Source organism: Excalfactoria chinensis, chromosome 25 (assembly GCF_039878825.1).
Source record: "Excalfactoria chinensis isolate bCotChi1 chromosome 25, bCotChi1.hap2, whole genome shotgun sequence".
NCBI classification, from domain to species: Eukaryota; Metazoa; Chordata; class Aves; order Galliformes; family Phasianidae; genus Excalfactoria; species Excalfactoria chinensis.
In genome coordinates, this window is record NC_092849.1 from 2,623,629 (window position 1) to 2,645,183 (window position 21,555).

At 46.8% G+C, this 21,555-nt stretch overlaps 3 protein-coding genes across 6 annotated transcripts in view; all 3 read right to left on the bottom strand.

The window, feature by feature from the left end:
* Positions 1 to 1,756, bottom strand: part of SLC23A2 (solute carrier family 23 member 2) — a 46,900-nt gene extending 45,144 nt beyond the window's left edge. Inside the window, exon 1 of one of the 2 annotated variants that reach the window (XM_072357262.1) lies at positions 1,593 to 1,756. The gene's annotated coding sequence lies outside the window, so the exon portion shown is untranslated. The remainder of the gene's footprint in view (positions 1 to 1,592) is intronic. The other variant, XM_072357263.1, reaches the window with a different exon arrangement.
* Positions 1,757 to 8,196: 6,440 nt separating this feature from the next.
* TMEM230 (transmembrane protein 230) lies at positions 8,197 to 16,679 on the bottom strand. Of its 3 annotated transcripts, none has more exons than XM_072357265.1 (4): positions 16,419 to 16,668; positions 14,621 to 14,748; positions 14,065 to 14,187; positions 8,197 to 13,035 (listed from the first exon to the last, which is right to left on the bottom strand). In XM_072357265.1, the coding sequence occupies exons 2-4, from the start codon at positions 14,717 to 14,719 to the stop codon at positions 12,895 to 12,897; spliced, it is 363 nt and encodes a 120-aa protein (XP_072213366.1). In that variant the 5' UTR covers positions 14,720 to 14,748; positions 16,419 to 16,668; the 3' UTR covers positions 8,197 to 12,894. The 3 variants fall into 3 exon arrangements, with proteins under 3 accessions (XP_072213366.1, XP_072213368.1, XP_072213367.1); XM_072357267.1 differs by having other exon boundaries at positions 8,765 to 13,035; positions 16,423 to 16,679; XM_072357266.1 differs by having other exon boundaries at positions 11,809 to 13,035; positions 16,430 to 16,668.
* A 1,667-nt stretch (positions 16,680 to 18,346) lies between these two features.
* PCNA (proliferating cell nuclear antigen) lies at positions 18,347 to 21,489 on the bottom strand. The gene is made up of 6 exons (XM_072357270.1): positions 21,152 to 21,489; positions 20,478 to 20,575; positions 20,022 to 20,089; positions 19,715 to 19,909; positions 19,294 to 19,417; positions 18,347 to 18,895 (listed from the first exon to the last, which is right to left on the bottom strand). The coding sequence occupies exons 1-6, from the start codon at positions 21,460 to 21,462 to the stop codon at positions 18,813 to 18,815; spliced, it is 879 nt and encodes a 292-aa protein (XP_072213371.1). The 5' UTR covers positions 21,463 to 21,489; the 3' UTR covers positions 18,347 to 18,812.
* Between the last annotated feature and the right edge of the window lie 66 nt (positions 21,490 to 21,555).

A 21,555-nucleotide genomic window follows, 5' to 3' on the forward strand; every position in this document is an offset into this window, starting at 1 on the left:
TAGAGTTGCAAAAGCTCATCAACTACAAATCCAACTGTTCTCCAGGATTGTTTTACAGTGTATTAACGTGAGCTACTTGCTGCAATAATCCCTTACCTCTCATGAAATCACCCAGCAGATTAAGGTGTGCGTTTCTATTGCCTTGCTCTGGCAGGGTGCAGCACTCCAACAGACTGCTCCAGCATTTGTTTTGCTTCTCCACTTGGTTTTCCAGCCTGCATCAAACTCCAGGTGCCAGCAAAACCGCCATCCAAAACAGCTCCTATTTTAAGCTTAAACTGGGTAATTTAAAGCTCACTCAAGTAAAGGCGACAGCATGATGCAGGGAGGGATATACAGATGTGTTAAGCTCCAAATGAGAACAGAGCATTATTTCACCAAACTCATACCAAGAGGTATGAGCAGGCAATAAGACGTCCAAAATGATCACAGATTTTCACATTGTCTTAAATACGTTTGGGGATTTTTCCTCTTTCCTGCCAGAATTTTCTATGGGTTCTGGTGGCAACTGGATCCCTTTTGGGTTCAGCCCCACTCACCCATCTACAGAAGGGATATGGGAAGAACAGATCCTTAAAGGCTGGGCATGGAAAAGAGCAGATCCCCAAAGCTGAGCCATCCTTTGAGCCTACAAAATGACAACGATGCTTCAAAATGAAGGGACAGGAATCTCTCTGCCCACACGCTCATCCTTTATGACAAACCCACTAACGACAGAAAGGCACAATGCAGGTATTGAGGCATTACCAGTTAGGTAATGAAACCCAACCAGAGGTTCATCAGCGAGGTTTTATGTCAGGGCATTCTGCATTGCCTGCGTCGCCTGGCTCTACTAAAACACACCTTAAAACAAAAGGGAACTGTGCATGATGCTGAGCGGGGCTGAAACAGGAATAGATAATAGAAATACGAAACGCCTCGAGCTGCACAGGAAACAACACACAGCCCACAAGCCCCGACCATTTAAAAATCATAATAACGAGAAAATTAAACCCTCAAAATCACATCGTTAGAATGGGATCAGACAAATGGGGGTGGGAAGGGGATGGAGGAAGGGGGGGAGGTGAGGGTGGGAATAACCTGCACTGCTTCACCCCATTTTCGAGCTGACGGCTCTGCCACCCATTTTGTTTCCAGTAATGAAATAATTAATACGTGAAGAAATAAATAAAGACGCGTGACACGACGATCACCGCAGAAATAACATCTACACCCACATCCGCACCCACAGCCTGGGCAGGTGGCTGAGGCCGCAGGTGCCCACCTCACACAGTCCCTCCTTCAGGGTACCCCCCCCCCCGCCCGGCTTGGAGAGGGGAAGAGAACATGGAGGGGTTTAAAAAGAAAGAGAAAAAGGATGGTAATAGCAGCCGCCAGGCCAAGGTGAGACGCAGCCCCGCAACATGGTGGAGGATCCCGGGTAGGCGGCAGGGAGGAGAGGGTACGGCCAGAGAGGGGTGAGGGGACGGAGGGCACCGCATGGAGGTGACAGCGGGCGGCGGAGAGCGGCTGAGGGGACGGCGCCATGGGGGAGGCGCCCGCTGGGCTGCTGCCTCAGCGCGGCAGGAGGAGGAAAAGGAGGACGGGCTCACCTGCCATAGCGGACGGCAATGGCGATGGAAGCTGCACAAGCGACGACAGCGGCGACTCCTCCACGCCAGACTCCGCACCCCTCGGTCGGCAGCGAGGAGTACAGCGGGGCCGGGGCCGCCCCGACAGGCAGAGCACGGGGCGGGCCGGACGCCGCTCCGCCCCCGACAAGATGGCGCCCGGCGCCTTCATTTAGCGCCTGGCCGCCATGGCGGCCCCGCAGTGATGGGGCGATGGCGGTGGGTGCTGTGTTAGGAAGCGAGTCCTCCCGAGGTGTACGGCTGTGGTGTGTGAGGGGCTTCTCTTCTGGTTCCCCATTCCCAAAGAAAATGGTGTTGGTGTGGGTATGGGTTGTACTCAGCCCATGCTTCCTCAGGGAGGTGGAGGGGTGTGTGTGAGTTTGTTGTAATTAAATGGGGGAAAAAATAAATAAATGAATAAATACATAATTCCAATTTTTCTAATAGGAGAAGTGAATGGGAATAATGACATTCTTTTTTCCCTCTAAGGAAGTAGGCACCCTCAGTATAAGATGCCCCCCCACACACACACTGGAATCTCTGGCTTAAAAGTATGGCTGTAAATCTCAATTCTTCTCATATTTTCAGACTTTTGTGCTTGAGGAGTGATGGACACATCAGCCATGCAGTAGATGGGCTCTGGGAGCATGGAGCTGTGTGTTTCAGCCCCATGGCAGATCCCTGCTGCTCCAATAACCCACATTGGAAGAGACGTGAAGAAGCCTTCTCTCCTAGTGTGTTGGCCAAAAAACATTGACATTCCTAATTGATTTCGATACTGGTAACTTGCTTTACTTTTGCCCTGAGAGGTTATAGATGCCCCAGTCTCTGGATGGCACTCTGGGCAGCCTGTAATTGGCAGCACTGCCCATGGCAAGGAGGTTGGAGTTAATGATCTTTAAGGTCCCCTCCAACCTAAGCCATTCTGTGGTTCTGTGATTAATTGGTATGTATCAAGTATGTACGCTTCTCTGATGTGTTGGGGCCCATTGGCTCACTTTTATTGCCCTTCTGTGTAGCCACAGCCTTATGCCATCTCCAGTGATCCCTACTTTTTCTCCCCCAACAAAGCTCTGTTTCAAGCAGTGCTCATTTACAGTAGCTGTCCTTGAGATCATATTGACTGATGCTGAGCTTTCTTCCTAAACCGGCCCACTTTGTTATTTGATTAAGGTGCCTTGTAGCTGTAACAGGAAACCAAGTCGATAGGAAAACCTCTGCTCTCTGGACCAGTGACACAAACTGTAATCCATTGCATCATTTCACCCAGACCTGCGGCTCTCTGTTGATCTTCCAGGTCTTTGCCTTAATAGTTGCTGTTTGCCGAGTTCAGCTGCTTCGAGTGTTTACTGAGTATCTGCTCACCAGCTGGTCTGACCCCTTCCATACACTGCCCATGCAAAGAGGGTTTCATCGGATCCCACTAAAACCCAGGAGCTTATTTTAAGACCGTGGACTCTTTGAGGCCCCTGGAGCATTTGTGTGTCTTATCCTTGTGCATCGTTCAGTTCCATGTTCGCTGAGGTGCTCTCCTTGTTAAGCTTCTAAAAGGCTTTCAAATTAACCATATGGAGGACTACACAGGACACAGATAAGTCACAAAGCATCTTTTCTGCTTTGCATGCTCTTGACTGCGGGTATCGATCCCTAAGCATTACTCAGTGCTTGGCTTTAACCCAAACGTATACATATATTTAATTGCAGCTTTTAAACGTTAATAGACTTTTGTTTGTGAGGGCAGAGGAGCGTGCAGCCATGATAAAAGAGACGTTTTAGTCCTGCAAGATTGATTGAGACTGCAGCAGTTTCACCGCTGACAGGAGTTTGTATAGGAAGATGGATTGTATGTATCCAGTGATTCAGTCTCCCTATGAGGACTTCTGGTGTTCAGAAATCACTGTCAGAGCCACAGCTCGAAGATTCCTTTTCAATCCAGATTCACAAATAAATGGTCTAACTTTGCCAACGTGGCATCCCTCAGTTGAAGACTGCAGAGTGAAATACAGGTAAGCCAACAGGAGACCTGCAAGTTCACGAGTCAGCCTGAAATTTAACAGATAGAGACCTCAAGGTCGAAATAACTACAAGGACAAGCAAAGGAAGGATGATAAATGTGGATTTAGTGCTCTAAGAACTGAGTTGGACACCATTAGATCACCTGGATCCCTGGGCTCATTCTTCATTAATAAAAGGAGGTCTTTAGAAACACTTTCAGCCTGAGTGATCATAAACAAGCTGGAGGGAGCGGAGATACAGGATGTGCATTTGCATGTCCTTGGTAACAACAGCAAGTATAAAGGGAAATTAGCGGCCGTTAAGCACGTAGTGTGCAGATCTATGAGATCTTAAAGGGGTGACCTTCCTTTTGTAGTTTTCCTTTATATGGAATCTAGGAGATTATCAGAAGGGGAGAGATGTGAGGTCCTCAGAGCTCACCTGGATTTGCCTCAACAGGTGAAGTGTTGCTGCAGCCAGACACCAAGTCCCCACAGATTGCTTATATCCCTTGTCCCAGTGTGAAATACCTGTCCGTATACAACACACCTCCCAAGTCCCTCCTGTAATTGCCCTAACTGCCTGAATTCCTATAAGTACTCTTAAAATGCTAAGATTAACAGTCCTGTAGTCCCGATTCCTCCCACTGTGGTTTGTGCTTATCAGTCATTACGCTTGCTTTCATCATGCAGCATAAATATTATAGTATTAATGTAATCACAGTAGTAACAAGTAGGGAATACTTGTGTGATTTCTTCCAGCTTGAATCACTGGAACACCTCAAAAACAGCATGCAAGTAGGGGCTTGATTTTATGGTGAGGTTGTGCCCATGTGAAACTAGAAGTCTGCCGAGCTGGGTTGTCCTTCTCTGCAGCCAGAGAATGCAATATTACTGTGATAGTCAGGGTAACTAATGAGTATGTTCCCCAAGCATGCCAGTTTGGTTTGTTTCTTCATGGCTCTGTGAAAATCAAGTGGTAAGGACAGGACTGCAGAAGGTCAGGGCTTTCTTGAGATGCAGTGCGTAGGTTTAGTGGCATAAATTGAAATGCTGAAGTCTTTTTGGCTGCCGTCTCCTCTGTTTACTCGAAAATTCCCAGTTTAAACTGAAACGTCACCTCCATTTGGACGTGAGTCATTGATGTGAGGACAGGATCTCTGAAAGAGTAAATTACAACCTCAGATCCAGTTCTATCCTGAGGTGGTTGTTTTGGGGCTGGGACCTGTAGGAATTTTCCATCTGCCTGTCTTATGTTATCCAAAAAATAACAAGGCAAGGCAATGAAATTATTACAATAATACAGAAGTTTACCTTTATCACATTAACGGTATTTTCTATGCATCCCACAGGTGGTGTTCAGGAGTTTAGAACTACCCAGCATGGACCATAAGCATGGCCAATAAATAGACATATCTCTACTGGATTGCACTAAATACAAAGAGACCCTCCTGGTATTTCCACAGCTGCCTAAGAGGAGAAAGGAGCCTGAGAAAGGGCAGTTTGCAGATCACCAGCTGTGATGGTTTTTCTTCTTCTGGAGTATGGAGTAAGCAAAGGCAGCCCTGAACTGAGCAGAGCCTGGATTTCTATTCTATAAGGTACAACAACCCCTAAGAAATGCTGTCTACCACCACCTAGTGGAAAATACCACTTCAGTTTTCCTTGACCTACATAGATTGGTAATTGATCTTGTGGGACGGTCCCGACTTGATTGCTGGCTTTTTCTCACCCCCATAGTGTTCTATGGGATTAGAACGAGCAAAAAAAAACCCATCCTTTCTAAGAAGTATTTTAAGAACTTAACGACGTACTTCCTGATCTGAGCTAAATCCTCAACTTTGTCATCTGCAAAATGGAGATTCTAAAACCCAGGAAGAGTTCGATGAGGTTTAATTAGAGCAGAGTGCTCTTAATAGCAATAGGTCTTTTTGGTCCAAGGATCTCAGACTGCTTTGGTCCAAGTACTCAAATTACTGAGGCTTCAGCCAGCAATCCAAGAGGGAGATGTACTGCTGTGCTTGCTATATAGAAAGATAAATAGCAGGGCCTGCAAAAGTTACTTTCCAGAATTCACATAAATAAATCAATAAGCAAAGAGAAGACAAATTATGCATAGCTGCAAAACTGTTGGATCTCTGCTGTTCCCATTAAGATGATTTTCCCTCTGATAACTCTTAGAGAGAGGAGACCCTCCTTGGCTTTTGTGCATGCAAATATTCTGCAAATGGAGTCCAGAGTTTAGCAAAACAACCCAGGAGAGCTTCCCGTGCTTCTCACATAGGGCTGGTCAGATCACGTTGCTGCGTGGACTGCACAGGTTGGCTAATGTGGGGAAGTGCAAGTAATAGGGAATGCTTACAGTAACATTAACTCAACCAGACAGCTCATGCTCTGGATGAGAAGCTAATTTTCTTGATGCTGTTGTGTCTGGTACGTCAGGGGCTGTACCAAAGAGATGGGACTGAACTTGCTGAGTCAGGTGTAAGGCCAGAGAAGGCAGACAGCCACGTCTCAGACCTCACTCCTAGTCCTCTTGTCGCAAACAATGTGGAGTCCTTACACGCTGGGAAGAGTATAAGCAGGAAAACAGCATGCATTATCCTCTCCATTCCCTTTTTCTATCAGGTTCCAGCTGCCAATGCAGCTCAATTGCTGGAGCCACATCTCCTTAACCTGAGATTTCATGGCATCAGGAGAGGAACCATAAGAAACACATGGCTAACAGCTCTGGACATTTTTGCTTTGCTGGTCCATGTTCACACTGGCATTTTACTTGCAGTCACCCATCAGATGAAGCCTGTATCACTGGGAGCAATGATGTCCAGGTGGGAGACAAGCTGAGTTTTGCCATCTTACATCAGATTCATGAATGGCTGCTGTTCAAAGCTGTAGCAGTAAATAGAGCTTCTATTGACAAATGTGTACGGGCAGAGCCAGGCCAAAAAGTGACTTAACTCAGTTCCAAAAGGGTGTGGACATGGTGCTATGTGAAAATCACTTGGAAGTCCATTAGAGGAGTTCTGCAGCACAGTGTGATATGGGTTACGTTAAGTCACCTCCATTGGGAATGCAAGTGAAGATCCTTTACAGAGCAAAGTTTATTCATATCTCAGAGAAGCGATAGCAGACAATCCCTGCCTTAACTTTTTCATTACTTCCACGGTCTGTTCAGAGAGGAAGGATGGTCTGGGATGCTGTCATTGCTTTTATCTGTGATCTGCCCATGACTCATTTAGTTCATCACATGAACGCGTGGTAACAGAAACAAGCAGTGATGTCAGGAATGATAGAAAAGCGGTTGTTGCGGAATCAATCCCCTCCAGCAAGTGGCAGAAGACAAAATAAAATGAGTGTAGCACTGAGGCATGAGTCAGAGCTGGAAACGGCACCACAACAAGCCCTCTAAAAGCTGCTTCTGAAATGGAGCTGTGTGAACCACGCTGGGTGGATGCTTTATGGGAATCATCACTCACTTGGCTGGGAGAACTCCCTTAGGCAAGAGGGATTGCTGAGCCCAAACCAGGGCTCAGTGGGCAAATGGAGAGCTGGAAACTGTCTGTGGCTGTATTTTTTAGTTCCTTCTTTCCCTGACAGCTGAACTAACACTTGTCACAGGAGTGCAAACTAGGCAATTAAGGCAAGCCTGGATGCCACAAGGCTGGATGGGCTCGCTATTTATAGCTCCCTACTAAGGGAGCTTTCCCACTGTGCCACTGTACACACAGGTTAAGGTACAGTCCAATGCCTCCAAGGGCTCGCAGTCCAGATAAAAATAGAGAAAGGAAGGAGAAGCTGCCTCTTGTGATGAGAGCCAAGACTCGAGGAGATGAAAGGACAAAAAGGAAATCCACAGCAGAGCCTGGAACAATGAATTCCAACTTCTCCCCAGCAAACTGCCCTTCCTTTGGTTAACTCCTTCCCTGCTTCAAGTCTGACCTCTCCGCTACTCAGCATAATTAGCACCAGTTTAATATGTCAGTTCTGCTCTCTTCCCACTGTTCACTTATTTTCCCTCCAGCAGATGTGGAGAAGGGACATGCACCCAGCCTGTATCCCCTCCTGGTTCAATGCTTCCATCCCAATGAAAGAAGGATGGGAAGCATCCTGGTGTGCTGACCCTGCTCAAGGAACAATAAACCCCCTGGAGAGCAGCAGGCTATCAGCTTCAAGCATTCCCTGCCTCAGACAGCTGTGGATGTGAGTCAAAGATAGAGGTTCTCCTTTGTTTCACGTGAGGATTAAAACAGTTGTAAGTTGAACTCTGCAGTATCTTCTCAGCAATTGAAAATGTGGCCGCTCAACAAAGAGAAACCCTTTGCAAATCTAGTTTCTTTGTACAAATATAGCACTTGAGGTTGGAGACCATCCACTGGCCTATTTGTAGGCAAGCATTTGAAATGCTGCATTGCAATCCTGCCCCTGTTCTCATGCAGTAAAATACAAAGAGTCACTTGACTTACAGTATCAAGTACTGAGCAAATGAGATACCTGTCTGGAAAAGAACCACTTAACATAGTGGTGAAGAAGTCTTGCTTCTACTTGTACTGTTAGTGCTGAGAGGCAATAAAAGTCATATTGTAGAAGCTGGTAGGCTTTTTATAGTGATTTTTAATGGAAATAACTCACAGAAAATGGTGTAATGATGCTAAGAAGTATTTGCTTGTTTAAGGGCCTGAGATCTTTTACTTTCATACTGCATTAAACACAATGCAATCTATGACAAATACAACTGAATGTCAGGATGCAGCACAGTGAAAATGCTGCAGCCCATCAACAAGAAAGAAAAGAGGTATTTGCCCCTGGTAAGAGCAGATGGAAAAGCACTGAGATGAACACCAAGCCACACGTCTCTCAGCCTCTCCTTTTAAGAGACAGGCTCCATGTCCCTGATCATCTTTGTGGCCTTCCACTGGGCTCCCTCTAGAAGGAAGTCGTGTCCCTGTCACGACAGCAAGACTTTGTGTCCCACACATTTCTCACTAACAAGGAAAGAAAGGTTAAATCCGTGGTTGACGGGTTAACAGCATGATTTGCAGCAACAGCTTAAATAAACGGTTGCAGGCACAGACGAGTAGCAGACAGCTAATCCTTTAAAGGCTTAAGTGCAGCTACTACTGCAGTCCAAGTAAATATTTCAAAATAAAATTAACTAGTGGTGACTGCTGGATTTTCTTCTTTATTTTTCGCAAGCCCAGGCTTAAATGGTGATTCCTCCGCAGGATTTATGCTTTCAGTGCCAAAACTGCCATTTTGCAGGAGCAGGAGGTGCCTCCTCAAAGACAATTAATTGCAGTGTTGTTCCTTACTGTAATTGCAGCAGGACTGGAAATGTTACAGATGACTCTTGCAGGTCTGTGTTGCCATCAGAGAGGCATCAATGGCTCAGTGTCCAACACAAGTACAACACAGAGGAGCTGTTTGCTTCCTGATTCTTGTCATAAGCTCTGCCCGTGGCCACAGAAATAATGGCCTTAATAATGGCCTTTACTTCCAATTAAAAGGTTGTTCTTAACACATTCATAGACAGAGGTCGAAGCAGGAAGGCAAAAACCTCAACATAAACTGTACCCAGCCAGCACAAAACAAAGCCTGAGACTGGAGAAGAAAAACACCCAGATGAAAGCAGCAAAAGGTCAATGAAATGACTTGAAAACAATCATTTATAATCCACAATCAACCCTTTTTTTTCCCCCTCAAGATTCTTTTTTTCCCTTTACCTTGACCTTCAGCTCCATCTCAGAACGAAGCTAATTTGCTTGTGAGGGAGGAATCTCTCATGGTCCATCAAACAGTCTGGACTATTTTTAGTTAAACACAGCATTCCTAAGAATCTCAAGCTGCTTGTGTATGAAGGAAGGAGCAAGGAAGCCCTGTGACCACACACATCAACACTTCACACGGCAAGCACAGAACGCAGCATGCCCAGATGGGGTTGAATGCAGAGCTCTTGGAGAAAGAACAGAGTTTGCCTGCAGTTTTCAGTAGATAAAGGGGAAAATGGACAGCTTGCACTTACCCACTAAAACGATGAGCTGCAGCTCCACAGTACAGCAATGGGAAATCTGCCCAGTGGGAAGGCAGCAGTCAAGATCTGGAGGTGCTTTGCAGGTGGAGATCCTACTGGGAGGAGCAGGACAGATGCCCAAAGGGAAGGGTGAGGAGAAAGCTTATGGTAGCAGCTTAGGGAGAGGCTGAAGATATGAGGAGTGGTTTTATGAATGAGCTGATGTCGGGGACTTTTAAGGACTGAACATGAGAGGGAGGAGTGTGGAGAAACTCGTTGAGACCTCAGCATAAACGGAGTGTAGCACAAATCTGATTAGATGGGACAGAACTGTAGTGCCGAGTCATTTCTTCCTGCCCCGCAGGGTTTTCATGTCATCTTTTATGCTAAGCAAAATCCATACTGCCATAAAAGCAGCATTACAGCACTGAGCCACTCAGCAGCAAACGCTGCTGAATTTGTCTAACTGCAGCTGGCAGAAGGAAAGCAGACCCCAACCATAATAGGGTCTAATCTGAGTGGTGATGGGTACCAGGAAAGCACTCGAGATGCCACTGTTGATTGTGATGTTTGAACAAACAAAACGCTCATTTTAAGGCTAAATTTAGAGCACATTGGTTGTATTTAACATGCTCCAAGTGAGTCATCACATTCTCTCCCCCTCATCTCCACAGATGTTTCACATGATTTCTGCTTATATATTTTCAGGACTAGAATCAGTGACAACCTTTCTGCTGATAGACCTCAGCCCTCAACCAGCACAGCATCCAGGCAGACCTCAGGGATCAGCTGATCAATGAAGACACGAAATCACTGCTGAGAGAAGAGAATCAAAGTGAACCCAACAAGGAGAAACTGGAGAACCAATGGCGAGCCCCGCTCTTCTTCCCATCCCATCAACCTCCTCCGTCAGAACAAGCTCAGAGAGATTGATCAGCAACGATGCCAAGAAACATACAAATATAGTGCAAGGAAAAGTGCTGCTCAGGAATTTGCATTAAGCTGTGCTCACTCCAGGCACTCATAAAATAGAGAGAAGCCTTCACTCTGGGTGCCTGTTCTTGCTGCAGAGCTTCTGTGTATAACAATACCCCTCTGAGCCCTATAAATGCCAACTATTTTTATCTAAGACAGCTGCCTCACCCAGAATGGATGATGCTCAATATAGGAGACAGCAATTTGGTATTATCCTCATCCATCAGTGCTCGGCCTGTGCCTTGCTCTCATTGGTCAAGCTGTGCTCTAGAACCAGACATTTCTTCATATCCCAGCATTCAGGCACCAGAACAACAGTGTATGGGCCTCTGCAGTCCCTCAGCTCCCCTCTTTCCATCTCAACTTCCCCTTCCTCTCCCTTTTTCCCCAACCCAAACAAACTCACATTCTCATCCCCTTATAAAGGCTGATTCATGATTTTACGTCAGCAGCAGCAGCAGCATTTCTGGCCAGACGCAGCTTTAATTGAGGGATCTCAGCTGCTGCTAAGTGGTGGTGACATCTGGGAAGCTGGGCTGCCATCGGGAACATGAGACCGGCGATGGCCAAGGCCAGCATGACGCAGCAGAGCAGAGAACATGCGTAGCTGTTGCCTTGGGAGGAGGGAAGGGAAAAGGGAGATCCTGAATTCAATCAGTTATTCCTCAGTGTACCACCAGGGCACGCACAGGCCAATGAATCAAGTCAGCCCGGGGAATAGATGGAGTTTAACAAAAAGAAGACCTTGGCTCTGGCTTTGATCTAGAGCATTGGAGGAAGAATGGCAAAGTGAAGAAGGAAAAAGTGAATCCTGGCCTTCCGAATCACAGCATGGCACAGGGTTAAAAGAGACCTGAAAGATTATCTACATCCAACCTCTCTGCCAGAGTTGCCACCCACCATTTCAGGCTGCCCAGAGCCCCCATCCAACCCAACCTGGCCTTGGGCACCCACAGCTTCTTTGGACAACATGATGAAGCACAGAACCATGCCACACTTAGGGCACTGCACTGCTGCTCTGCACAAGGGTAAATACTGATTCAAGTGAGCATGGGGTCCTGCAGAGCAGTTGGAGCTGTTGTGAAGCTGCTGGCTCAGCAAAGCTTATTGCTGATTGTAGCATCAGAAACTGGAAGCAGTAAGCAACAGCATCTTCAGCTCATTGCCCAGAACCATTTTTAGACTACACTGAAATCTGTGAAGGTGAAAAAGATGACCTTATGATTGGTACATAGAAGACAGAGAAGTTTATTTGTGTTGAACACATATACTTGCATCTTGCATTCCTGTGTCTTCTCACATAGTTGCAACGTGGTTAAGTCCAACCTCAGAGACAGAGCTTTGACTTTGCATCAAGTACAGAGTGACCAAGCCATTTCCCCTGAATAACCTACAGCTGAAGCTAGCAATACAATACAAACAGGATTTACCCAGTACAAACTATACAGACTTGCTTTTTGCTGGTCTAGGGAGTTATTTAGCAACATATCATCTGGACAAGGACACAATAATCCCACATACACATACAGTTAGAATTCAAGTGTCTGCAATACCCACACACCAAGCAAAACCAAGGTTTAGGTATTGAGACTCTTCTGGTCCAGTTCTTCTCCCTGTCTCTATTTGCTCTAAAATAATAAGTAAAATCCAGACATAGTCAGTCCTTTTGGGGGATAACAACTTGATTTTGCCATAAGTGAGAGTGGCATGAAGAACAGCTTGCTTCTGAAAGATGGTTGCTGGGCAAATAGGATTGGTCAGTGTAATGATGAATCGCACAGCAAATGCAATATGTGCAAGTTCTCTCATGCAAGTTTGCGTTTGACTTCCATTACTCCAGACAAGTGCAATACAAGTAAACTGGAAGAATTTTGGATGGGTAGAGAGCAAAAAAACCCACAGTGAGGTACAGTGTTTGCAACACTAAACCCAAGGGGAGCCACAATCTCTCAACAAACAAACAAACAAATGACAAAACCCTTTGGAACAGTTAGAAAAACAAATATCTTTACTGATGTCTGACTTATCTGCTTTTGGAGAATGGCTACAATTGCTTTGCCCAGGAACTTCTTATAAACAACCAGCATCATACACCCAAGAGGAAAAATACAATAAATCACATGTTCTTCCCAACTAATGTTGCAATCCTTTTGGTCACTTCCACATTTAACCCCCCCATCTCCACAGCATCAAAACCAGGAAGATGCATCTTGTGACTGATATGCTCCATTTACAGGCTCCCTCTAATATTTAGGGTCGCAAGCAGCTCTTAACACTAACCTAATGGTAATGCTGTCCAGAACATGATTCAGTCATCAAAATCTGGGATGTCATCATAAGAATAGCCCCGGTAGCCTTTGGAAGCATAGTATGCAATACGCAGGTGGTAGAAGCCTGGCAGGAATACGAGGATCCCAATGATGAGCACAGGGATGGCACGGTCTGTTCCCTGCAGCAGAGAGAAGAGCAATGTGTGCCATCAGGAGGGATTTATATCGAGGTCTTATTCATCTCTATAGGGTCAACCCCCCAAAAAATTCAACTCAAATCAGAAATCTCTCAAGCTTTATCACGCTAAGTTCTGATACTCTCCCTGATCTGCTCCTCGCTACAGGAAACCTCAACTGAACTTTTCCTTTGGGTAGGAAGGGTGGCTCCTGCTGACACTCTCGCATTACAAAATGGCCAACCACAGGCCGGGTGCTGAGCTCTTGGCTAAGATCAGCTCTCCTATCAGCACCCAGACTGCTTCCGATACGACCAAAATGCTGCTGCTTCCACACTGATAAGCAGCAGCTGCCAACTGTAAAGCAATTCCATCCTGCACAAGGCAAAAGGTGAAGTATGCCAAGCACAGCGTCAATGGCAAGTATCAGATCTGCTTTCGGTGGATCACAAATGGAGAGAGAGGAGATAAATAGTGCTGAATGGTGATCAGGTATCCCTTACAGAACCATTAGATCTTTATTAGAAGTGTGATGATCCCAGCGTTATTTCCACCAAGGCAGCAATGTGGCATTAAAATGAAACCAAGCAGGATATAGAAACTCAGCCCATCCTGGCAGATATCCCATCCAGCCTGGAGCTCCAAACATGAGCTTACTAGAGACCTCAAGGGTTGGATATTAGGAACAACTTCCACTCAGAGAGTGGGCAAGCACTGGCACAAGGAGGTGGTGGCATCCCTGGAGGTGGTGACATCCCTAGAGGTGTTCATGAACTGTGGAGATGTGGCACTGAGGGACATGATCAGCAGCATGATGGAATGGTTTTGGGGTTGGACTTGATGATCTTAGGGGTCTTTTCCAACCTGAATGATTCTAAGGTCGATCCCGTGACTCTAAATAGAGCTGTCAGCAAACAATGCTGCTTACAGACCTTTTGTGCTGAGTTTCTGCTCTGAAATGATGGTTCATGGCAGGATCTGGGAGAGGCAAACAATAGAGAACTAGAAGAGAGATGTAATCAATCCACTTACGCCTTTGCTAATGTATCCTGCCAAGAGGAGGGCTCCGATGATAATGAGAAAAGTTCCAATCATGAAGAGCACAACAGCCAATGCAATCGCCTTGTAGGGGATTTTTGGTGGGCTCTTCTTGAACTGGATGGAAAAAAAACCCAAACGTTAAGCAACTCATCTCAGTGTTTGTTTCCCTATAACCATGGCAGAGATGTGAATATCACAGCTGGCAGAGGACAAGAGAAACCATCGCTGCAGCCTCCCTACAGTGAATCCTGTCCATACATCCCCTGCTCTCTGGGGCAGCATTTGCACCCATTGCTCTGATTTTCATCCCCCTCCAAACAAATGAAGCTGACTCTATTTATTAAACAAGAAGTCTTATTTCCAGTTGAGCTCTGTGGGTTTTCTGGAGCAGAAGGGCTGAAATTCTATGATTAGATATGGTGAGGTTGGACTTGATATCTTGGGTACCTTTCTCAACCTTTATGATTCTATGAGTGGGCACGATGGTGATGGGTTGACAGTAGGAATTTAGTTGCAGAACAAAGCAGTTTTCTCCCCCACATTTTACCTGCAGGTCAATATATCCATCATCAGTGCTGGCGAGTTTGGAATATTTGACTTTGCTACTGGGAATCCCAGCAGAGAGATTCGTTCTTGACGGCATCATTACAGTGAGGCCTGGGCATCAGCTAGAACCTGGGAAACAGCAATAGACAAAAAAGAGTGAGCTGGATGATGGGGTCTAATGTGGATTATGTTTGTTTTCAAACAAAGCTTTGTATCTAAGCCTAAAATGTAAAGACATGGATGTGCTTCCTCCCTGGCTAGGCTGGATGAGGCTGTGAGCAGCCCAGTCTGGAGGGAGGGATTCTTGCCTATAGCAGGGAGTTGGAACTTGATGATCTCAAAAGTCCCTTCCAACCCAACCCCATTTTATGGATTCTATGATATAAATGCAGAAGACAAATTTGGATTTGTCAATATTTGAAAACAAAAGTTAATGTAGGATGTGTTTCAAACCTCATACAGGTTCCAGTATAATATCCCGTGTGTAAATTGGCTCTCGCTGCGCAAGGAGGTCACGCTTCCTGCTGCAGGATGTCTGAGGTCTACCTATTTCTAAACAGGATCATTAGCAAACAAACCCAAACCAGAATTGAACAAAGCAGCTTTTCAACCAGACGGATATTTTGCAATAGATCCATTTTGGAAGGAGAGGGAAAAAAAATAGTAAAACAAAATAAAACCAATGTGAAATGGAGCTATCATCATTGGGACAGCTTGAGGTTTGAGTCAGAGGGAGCGTGATGGGGTGGGCAGTGGGTGAAGCAATCAAAGGGCAGGAAGGGGCTACAAACCGTAGGTCACTTCTCTATCCAGCTGTAAGGCAGGAAGCATTCAGGGCTGTGCTTTATGGAGCTGCAGCAGAGCTGTGCAGCCAGGCCCTGTGGTTTTTTGGTGACAGCACTGCTGATTGGAACGGGGGGTGGGCAGAACCAGCTCTCCTCTTGTGGACACAACGTGGATCTGAGCTCACACAGCCCTGACTCAGTGCAGAGCCTCTCAGTGGGAAGTCATGCAGCTTCCATGCAGGATCTGTGCATGGGACAGCGCACACTCTGAACCCATTGCCTTCCCAAAGCAAGGTACAGTTTCACTCCCTGCACCAATTCAACAACTTCTAATTTCTGGCAAAGCATGAAATAATAATAAAAGACAACCCACAACCCCATGAGCACATTGAGAGTGGGAGGATCACCCCCCTATGGGGCAGCAACACCCCTCCTCAGCCCCTCTGTTAGCTCTTATCCATCCCTTTTCTTTCTCTTTGTACCCAAAAGCCCTCGGAGACTCCCGTGTGCCCACGGGGTGGAAGTGCAGAAGGGGAAGAAGACAGAAGAGCACATCCAAAGCTTAACAAATATCCCCGCTCGGCTCTGTTGTGCCCTGGGATGGTTTGTTCTCCCTGTCTCGTTGCTCATGGGCTGATTCTCAGTGGCCTCTCAGGGATTATGGCTGATTTACACAAACTGTCCCTGCTCTCGCCGTACCTCAGGCTATTAAGGACGAATGCACAACGCTCCCTCGGACCCCTCATTAAAGGCTATTTTCAAGCTCAAGCAAATGTGGCACTTCAGGCCAAAGTCCCATTTCTACCCGAGATCTGCAGTACACATTTCTACCTTCATTGCCAGGAACAGGGAGGGGAGCAGGATGTCATTTCCTGCCCCGCGCTGAGCTCAACGCCGACGCAATGCAACCAACTGACCCCAATACAGCCCCCAAATGGACTCCCTGCTGCTAAACCCCCATCAAATCCCCCCAAATCACAGAGGTCTGCGAGGTTATAATGAGCAAAGAGTTACCTACGGCTCACCCTGCTGCTGCTCAGAGCCATCGCTTCCAGCGCCGCTTCCCGGCCACGCCAACCCAGGAAGTTTATTGCAATGACGGCTGTTTCCTTCCAGGTTATGGCAGCAGCTTTGCTGGCTCAGCTCTGCGGGGTTATTTTGAGCCTGGTGCTGAGGGTTGGCAGCTGAAGGGCTCAGAGAGCTGCGGGGCAGGCAGTGTGGGTACATCTGCTCCGTGTTATCTGCTGCACGTTGCCCTGCGTACAAAAAGGAAGCAGCGGGTGTCACTGAACTGCGTGCACAGCACAGCCCTCCCTCAGTCATACACATCAAACCAGAGCCAGAAGGTTATTTATCTGTATTAATTAGCAGCTGTTGGTTTTTCAGCATCTGGTTATGGCAACGGCCAAGTGAATATTCACACACCCAGATGATGCAGGGGTTTAAGAGGAAGGCACAGCCACAAATCAAACACAAGCACACAGATGATGCTTAAAAGGGGTTTCCTACCATGAAAAATGACTCAGTCTCATTGTTACAGTAATAAGTAATGAAACCACGTGGCTTATTTCTACATGTTTACGGGTAGAACAGCAGAAATAAGAGGTCAGCGACCCCCACTGCAGCAGGAGGTGGCACAAAAAGCCATTAGCTTCGAACACAGCACATCAGCAACATTGAATCCTCCTTATTTCCATCCTGGATCTTTAATTCCCCACTGAAGCACTTAATTGCACTTGAGGGGCGTGGGGGGGGTGATGTACAATGGCAACCTAAGGTGAGCAGCATTACATTGTGGGTTAGAAAAACCCCATCCCTCCTTATGGACAATTCCTATGCACAAACTGAACTGCTGCTGTTTTAGGGCAGGTGATGCTTTCAGGTGTTTCCTGAAAGGTCAGCAGTCTCAATACTTAAAGACAGTAAACGAGGAAGCTCAATATGAGATCTAAATCGTTTTCTATTGGAAAAGATGCACTGCTTTAAGTTTAGAATGAAGGACAAGGGGCCTGGGGAATTCCCACCACCTGCCTCTGAGTATGGGCTGCTTCCAGTGGGAACAGCCCCGTCATCCTGACACAGCAGAATTGGTCGCCTGATCGTTACTGCCACCTCGTGAAGGTCTTCAGCTCCACAAGGGTTACCCAGCTGTCCTGCTTAGGGCAGTTCACACACAGGATATATTAGTGGGGATATATAGCGCCTCCTGGAAGAACAACGAACACGGCTGCAGATCAAGCCAACCAGAATTGCTTCTGTGTTTCTCTCCATGTTCATTTGTGGTGGAGTCACCGAGGATGAAGGGTAAGGATTTAGATGGACAACAGCAATGGAGTTAATGAAGAAAAACAGGGGCTATCCACAGTACTTTTCAAACCCGATTTCCACCATCCAGCCACAAAGCAGGCTGCAAACTTGGCATCTCCATGATGATAACTCAAGTAAAGCATTCCTTAAATAAAGGCATTCTCAGTGTAGGTGACTGCAACACACTTCTCACATGTAGGGCAAAGACACCACAGGAACAATAACAAGAGAGCAATACAGCAGAGCCAAAAGCACGACTTTCCAGCCCAGGTTTCAGACACTGTGACACCACAGACTCCATTTAAAGCACAAATGGCAGCCACAAGATCAGGCAATGCTGGAACAGGCAGGTGTTCAATAGGCAAATCCTCAGTGTATTTAACACACTCCACAAACCAGTTCCACTGGAACAGGTTGCCCAAGGGAGCTGTGGATGCCCCATCCCTGCAGGCATTCAAAGCTCAGCTGGATGTGGCTCTGGGCAGCCTGGGCTAGTGGTTGGCAACCCTATAACATAACAGGGGGTTGGAATAGCTAAGTGATATTCCCTACCTCCTTCAATTCAATGCTTTAACAGAGGGACTTGTACATCAGCACCATTAGACAAAGCAGTGATAGATCCGCTCACAATGAAGTAGGATTAAAAACCATGTAGTTATTTTTTATTTCCACGTTTCAGTTAGAATACCAGCTTCAAAAATAAATGAAGTAAGGGGAAAATAAACTCGTGGCATCATTCGACAGCAACCCTATAGCCAACTACAGTTCCACAGGTGAAAAGTCTAGGAACCATCCTTACTCTTAACACAGGTTAAGAGGAGCACTTGACCTAAAGACAGCATCTAGGATATTACTGCAAGTAATAGGCATAGGTTAGGGAAAAAAAAACAGCCACGTTCCTATTTCAAATGACATCGGTAGAGCAAAATAGCAAGTCGAAAAATATTTACAGAGATATCTACAGAACATTCGGAACAGTGCTGTGATTCGATGTTGCAACGCACTGACATTTCTAGTAACGTGGAGGACAGCAGATTTCCTTCTCCAAGCTGGTTGTGCCTCCCAAGAGCTGAGCAGATCTCCCCCTCAGTCCCAGTGCAGTTAAGAGCCTTCTTGCTGGTCTTCAATCTTTGGAGCCAGGTAGTATTTTAAGTGTCCCATATCAGCGATCTTGTATTCCACAACTGGTAAAGAAAAAAGAGCATTCAGAAGGTTCTTTGAAAAAGCAGTTAAATATATTCCTAATGGAGGTTGGATAGCAGTAAGACCAGGGGGAATAGTTTTAAACTGAGATGGGGAGCTGTAGGTTGGATCTTAGGAGGAAGTTTTTCCACCCAGAGGGTGGTGATGCACTGGAACAGGTTGCCCAAGGAGGCTGTGGATGCCCCATCCCTGCAGGCATTCAAGGTCAGGCTGGATGTGGCTCTGAGCAGCCTGGGCTGCTGGTTGGCGACCCTGCACATAGCAGGGGGTTGGAACTGGATGATCATTGTGGTCTGTTTCAACCCGGGCCATTCTATCATCCTATGATTCTAAGGCAGATTCTTCTACGAGGTTTTCAAGGAGAGCTGCTTCTACTTACCCAGAGGAACATCTGCAGACATGCTGAGCGTTACTGTAGGTGACAGGGGGGTGGCTTTGGTAAAAAAGTTCAAGTACCTCAGAGCAAAAGTCAACTGGACTGGCTCATTCATTTCTATTGTAACCTGGAACAACATCAGCCAGATCAAAGTTTGGTAAAGGCAAGTTGCAATGAACTCCCCCAAGCTTCTCAAGTAATTCAGCATCACAGACCTAGACACCTCATGCACAGACAGTGCTAATCTCTGTGCAGGGCTGCTTGCAAACCCCACAGCTAAAAAAGTGCCAGCAAGGATTCACTGACTTGGTTCTATAGATCAGAGAAATACTGGATCCAGTGATCTACTTTAGCTCCCAACAGTCATATCCGTACAACCCTCAGCACAAAAGAGACCACAGTAACCATTCAACATTCAACTTACAGCTTCTTCCTCTTTGTCCACATTACTGGTCTGTGACAGTTTGATGTTTCCATTTCCTAACTCTCCATTAGCTGAAAATTTCACACCATCTTTTGCACAGGAGATGACGACAGCATCACCAATGTGGCTGAGGTCTCTACAGATGCGTGCAAATTCAGCAGAAGGCATTTTCACTACACAACTGTATTCTTGTTCCTGAAAAGGAAGTGATAAACTTACACCAAGTAGCTTTAGGACTTCAGTTTGTACATGAGGAAAACATGCTGCCCTAAGAAGAGTGTATGCAGTCATTCAAACAACTACTTACAGGAATTCCAAGCTGCTCCACATCGAGGTCCATAAGCTTCATCTCATAATCAGAAACCTTTTCCTGATCTATGGAAACAAAGTGTACATTGACCAAGTGTTTGAGAGAAGTTATCACCCCAAGTTTAAATTTTGCCCAGTTTTCTCTTTCGAAAGACCTTAATTGTGACAACAAGATTCACCTTTCTTAGTGACCTAAGGAGCCTTCTGGAGGCTGCTAGAGGAAAACAGGCTGCCAAGATGAACCTGTGAGCATCTTTATGTAGCTCAGGAATGATTTTCTTACAAGGAATATTAGTGAGGTACATTTATTTTACATCTCCAAAGCAATTTAAGTGTTTAAACAGCATGCAACTCTTCTCATTTCTGACCACTCATCACAGCTCCCATGCACTGCTTTGTCTATGAAGACTCCCTATGTTTTCTAATAGCAAACGGAGTCACAAATACCACTCACTTGGTGCTTCAAACACTAGAGCCAACGTATCTGCGTTGTCTTCTGCTCTGAGAGTTATGATGTCTTCATTTCCAGCACACTTCAGTATCTTAGACATGCTAGAGGAAGAAGACAGACCACCGTGGGTTATAAACATAACCTGAACGACTCCCCATTACTTAACAGCGTTAAGCACATCTAACAGGCTATCAGAAACAGCAGATGCTGTGTGTTTCGCATTATTCCCACACGTTGCCACTGCACTCTTCTAGATGCACAAACCCTCCAGCTTGCTGGCCGCCAAGCACACGAGCTGGCATTGAGCTGATAAGAGAAGCAGGGCTGGAGCTCGGGTGTGCAATGAGCGCCGGTGCAGGAGGAGCGGCAGCGCCATGGCTTTTCCCCGCCAAACTTTCCCGCCACAGCGCGGCGCGCGCCCAGCGCCGGCAGTGACGTCACGGCTGCCGACGGGCCGCGCGCGCGCTGCGAAAAACGGCGCGAGAGCTGTGAGGAGAAAGAGGTGGGGGGGGGGGTGAGGCCTAGAAGCGGATCCGAGCCCAAATAAAACCAGTTTCCACACGGAGTGAGGCCCAAATCGCACACATTCCTCTTATATCCCCCCCTGCACCAATAGGACTCGCTCCCTTCAGTACCTCAGGCCGCGTCCAGCCCCGGTGCGGCCTTATCACCGTTACCTGTTGAGGTTGACGCCCATGGCGATGTTGCGATCGCAGCGGTAGGTGTCGAAGCCCTCAGAGCGCAGCGTGAGCTGCACTAGGGAGACGTGAGAGGAGTCCATGCTCTGCAGGCTGATGCCGCCCGAACCCAGATCCCAACACGCCTCGGTGATGAGGTCCTTCAGGGCCTCCAGCACCCGCTTGAGCACCGAGCCCTGCACAAGCCGCGCCTCGAACATCCTGGCGACAGCAGCAGCAACGTACAACAACGTACAACGACAACCCACAACACGACAGGGCCGCCGACTGAAGTAGCCCGCCAAAGTCATCCTTATATACCCTCCCACGCCCCGCCCACCGCCGCGCCGCAGCCAATCGCAGCGCTCCTCTCTCGCACTGCGATGCCCTACCCACGCTCATGT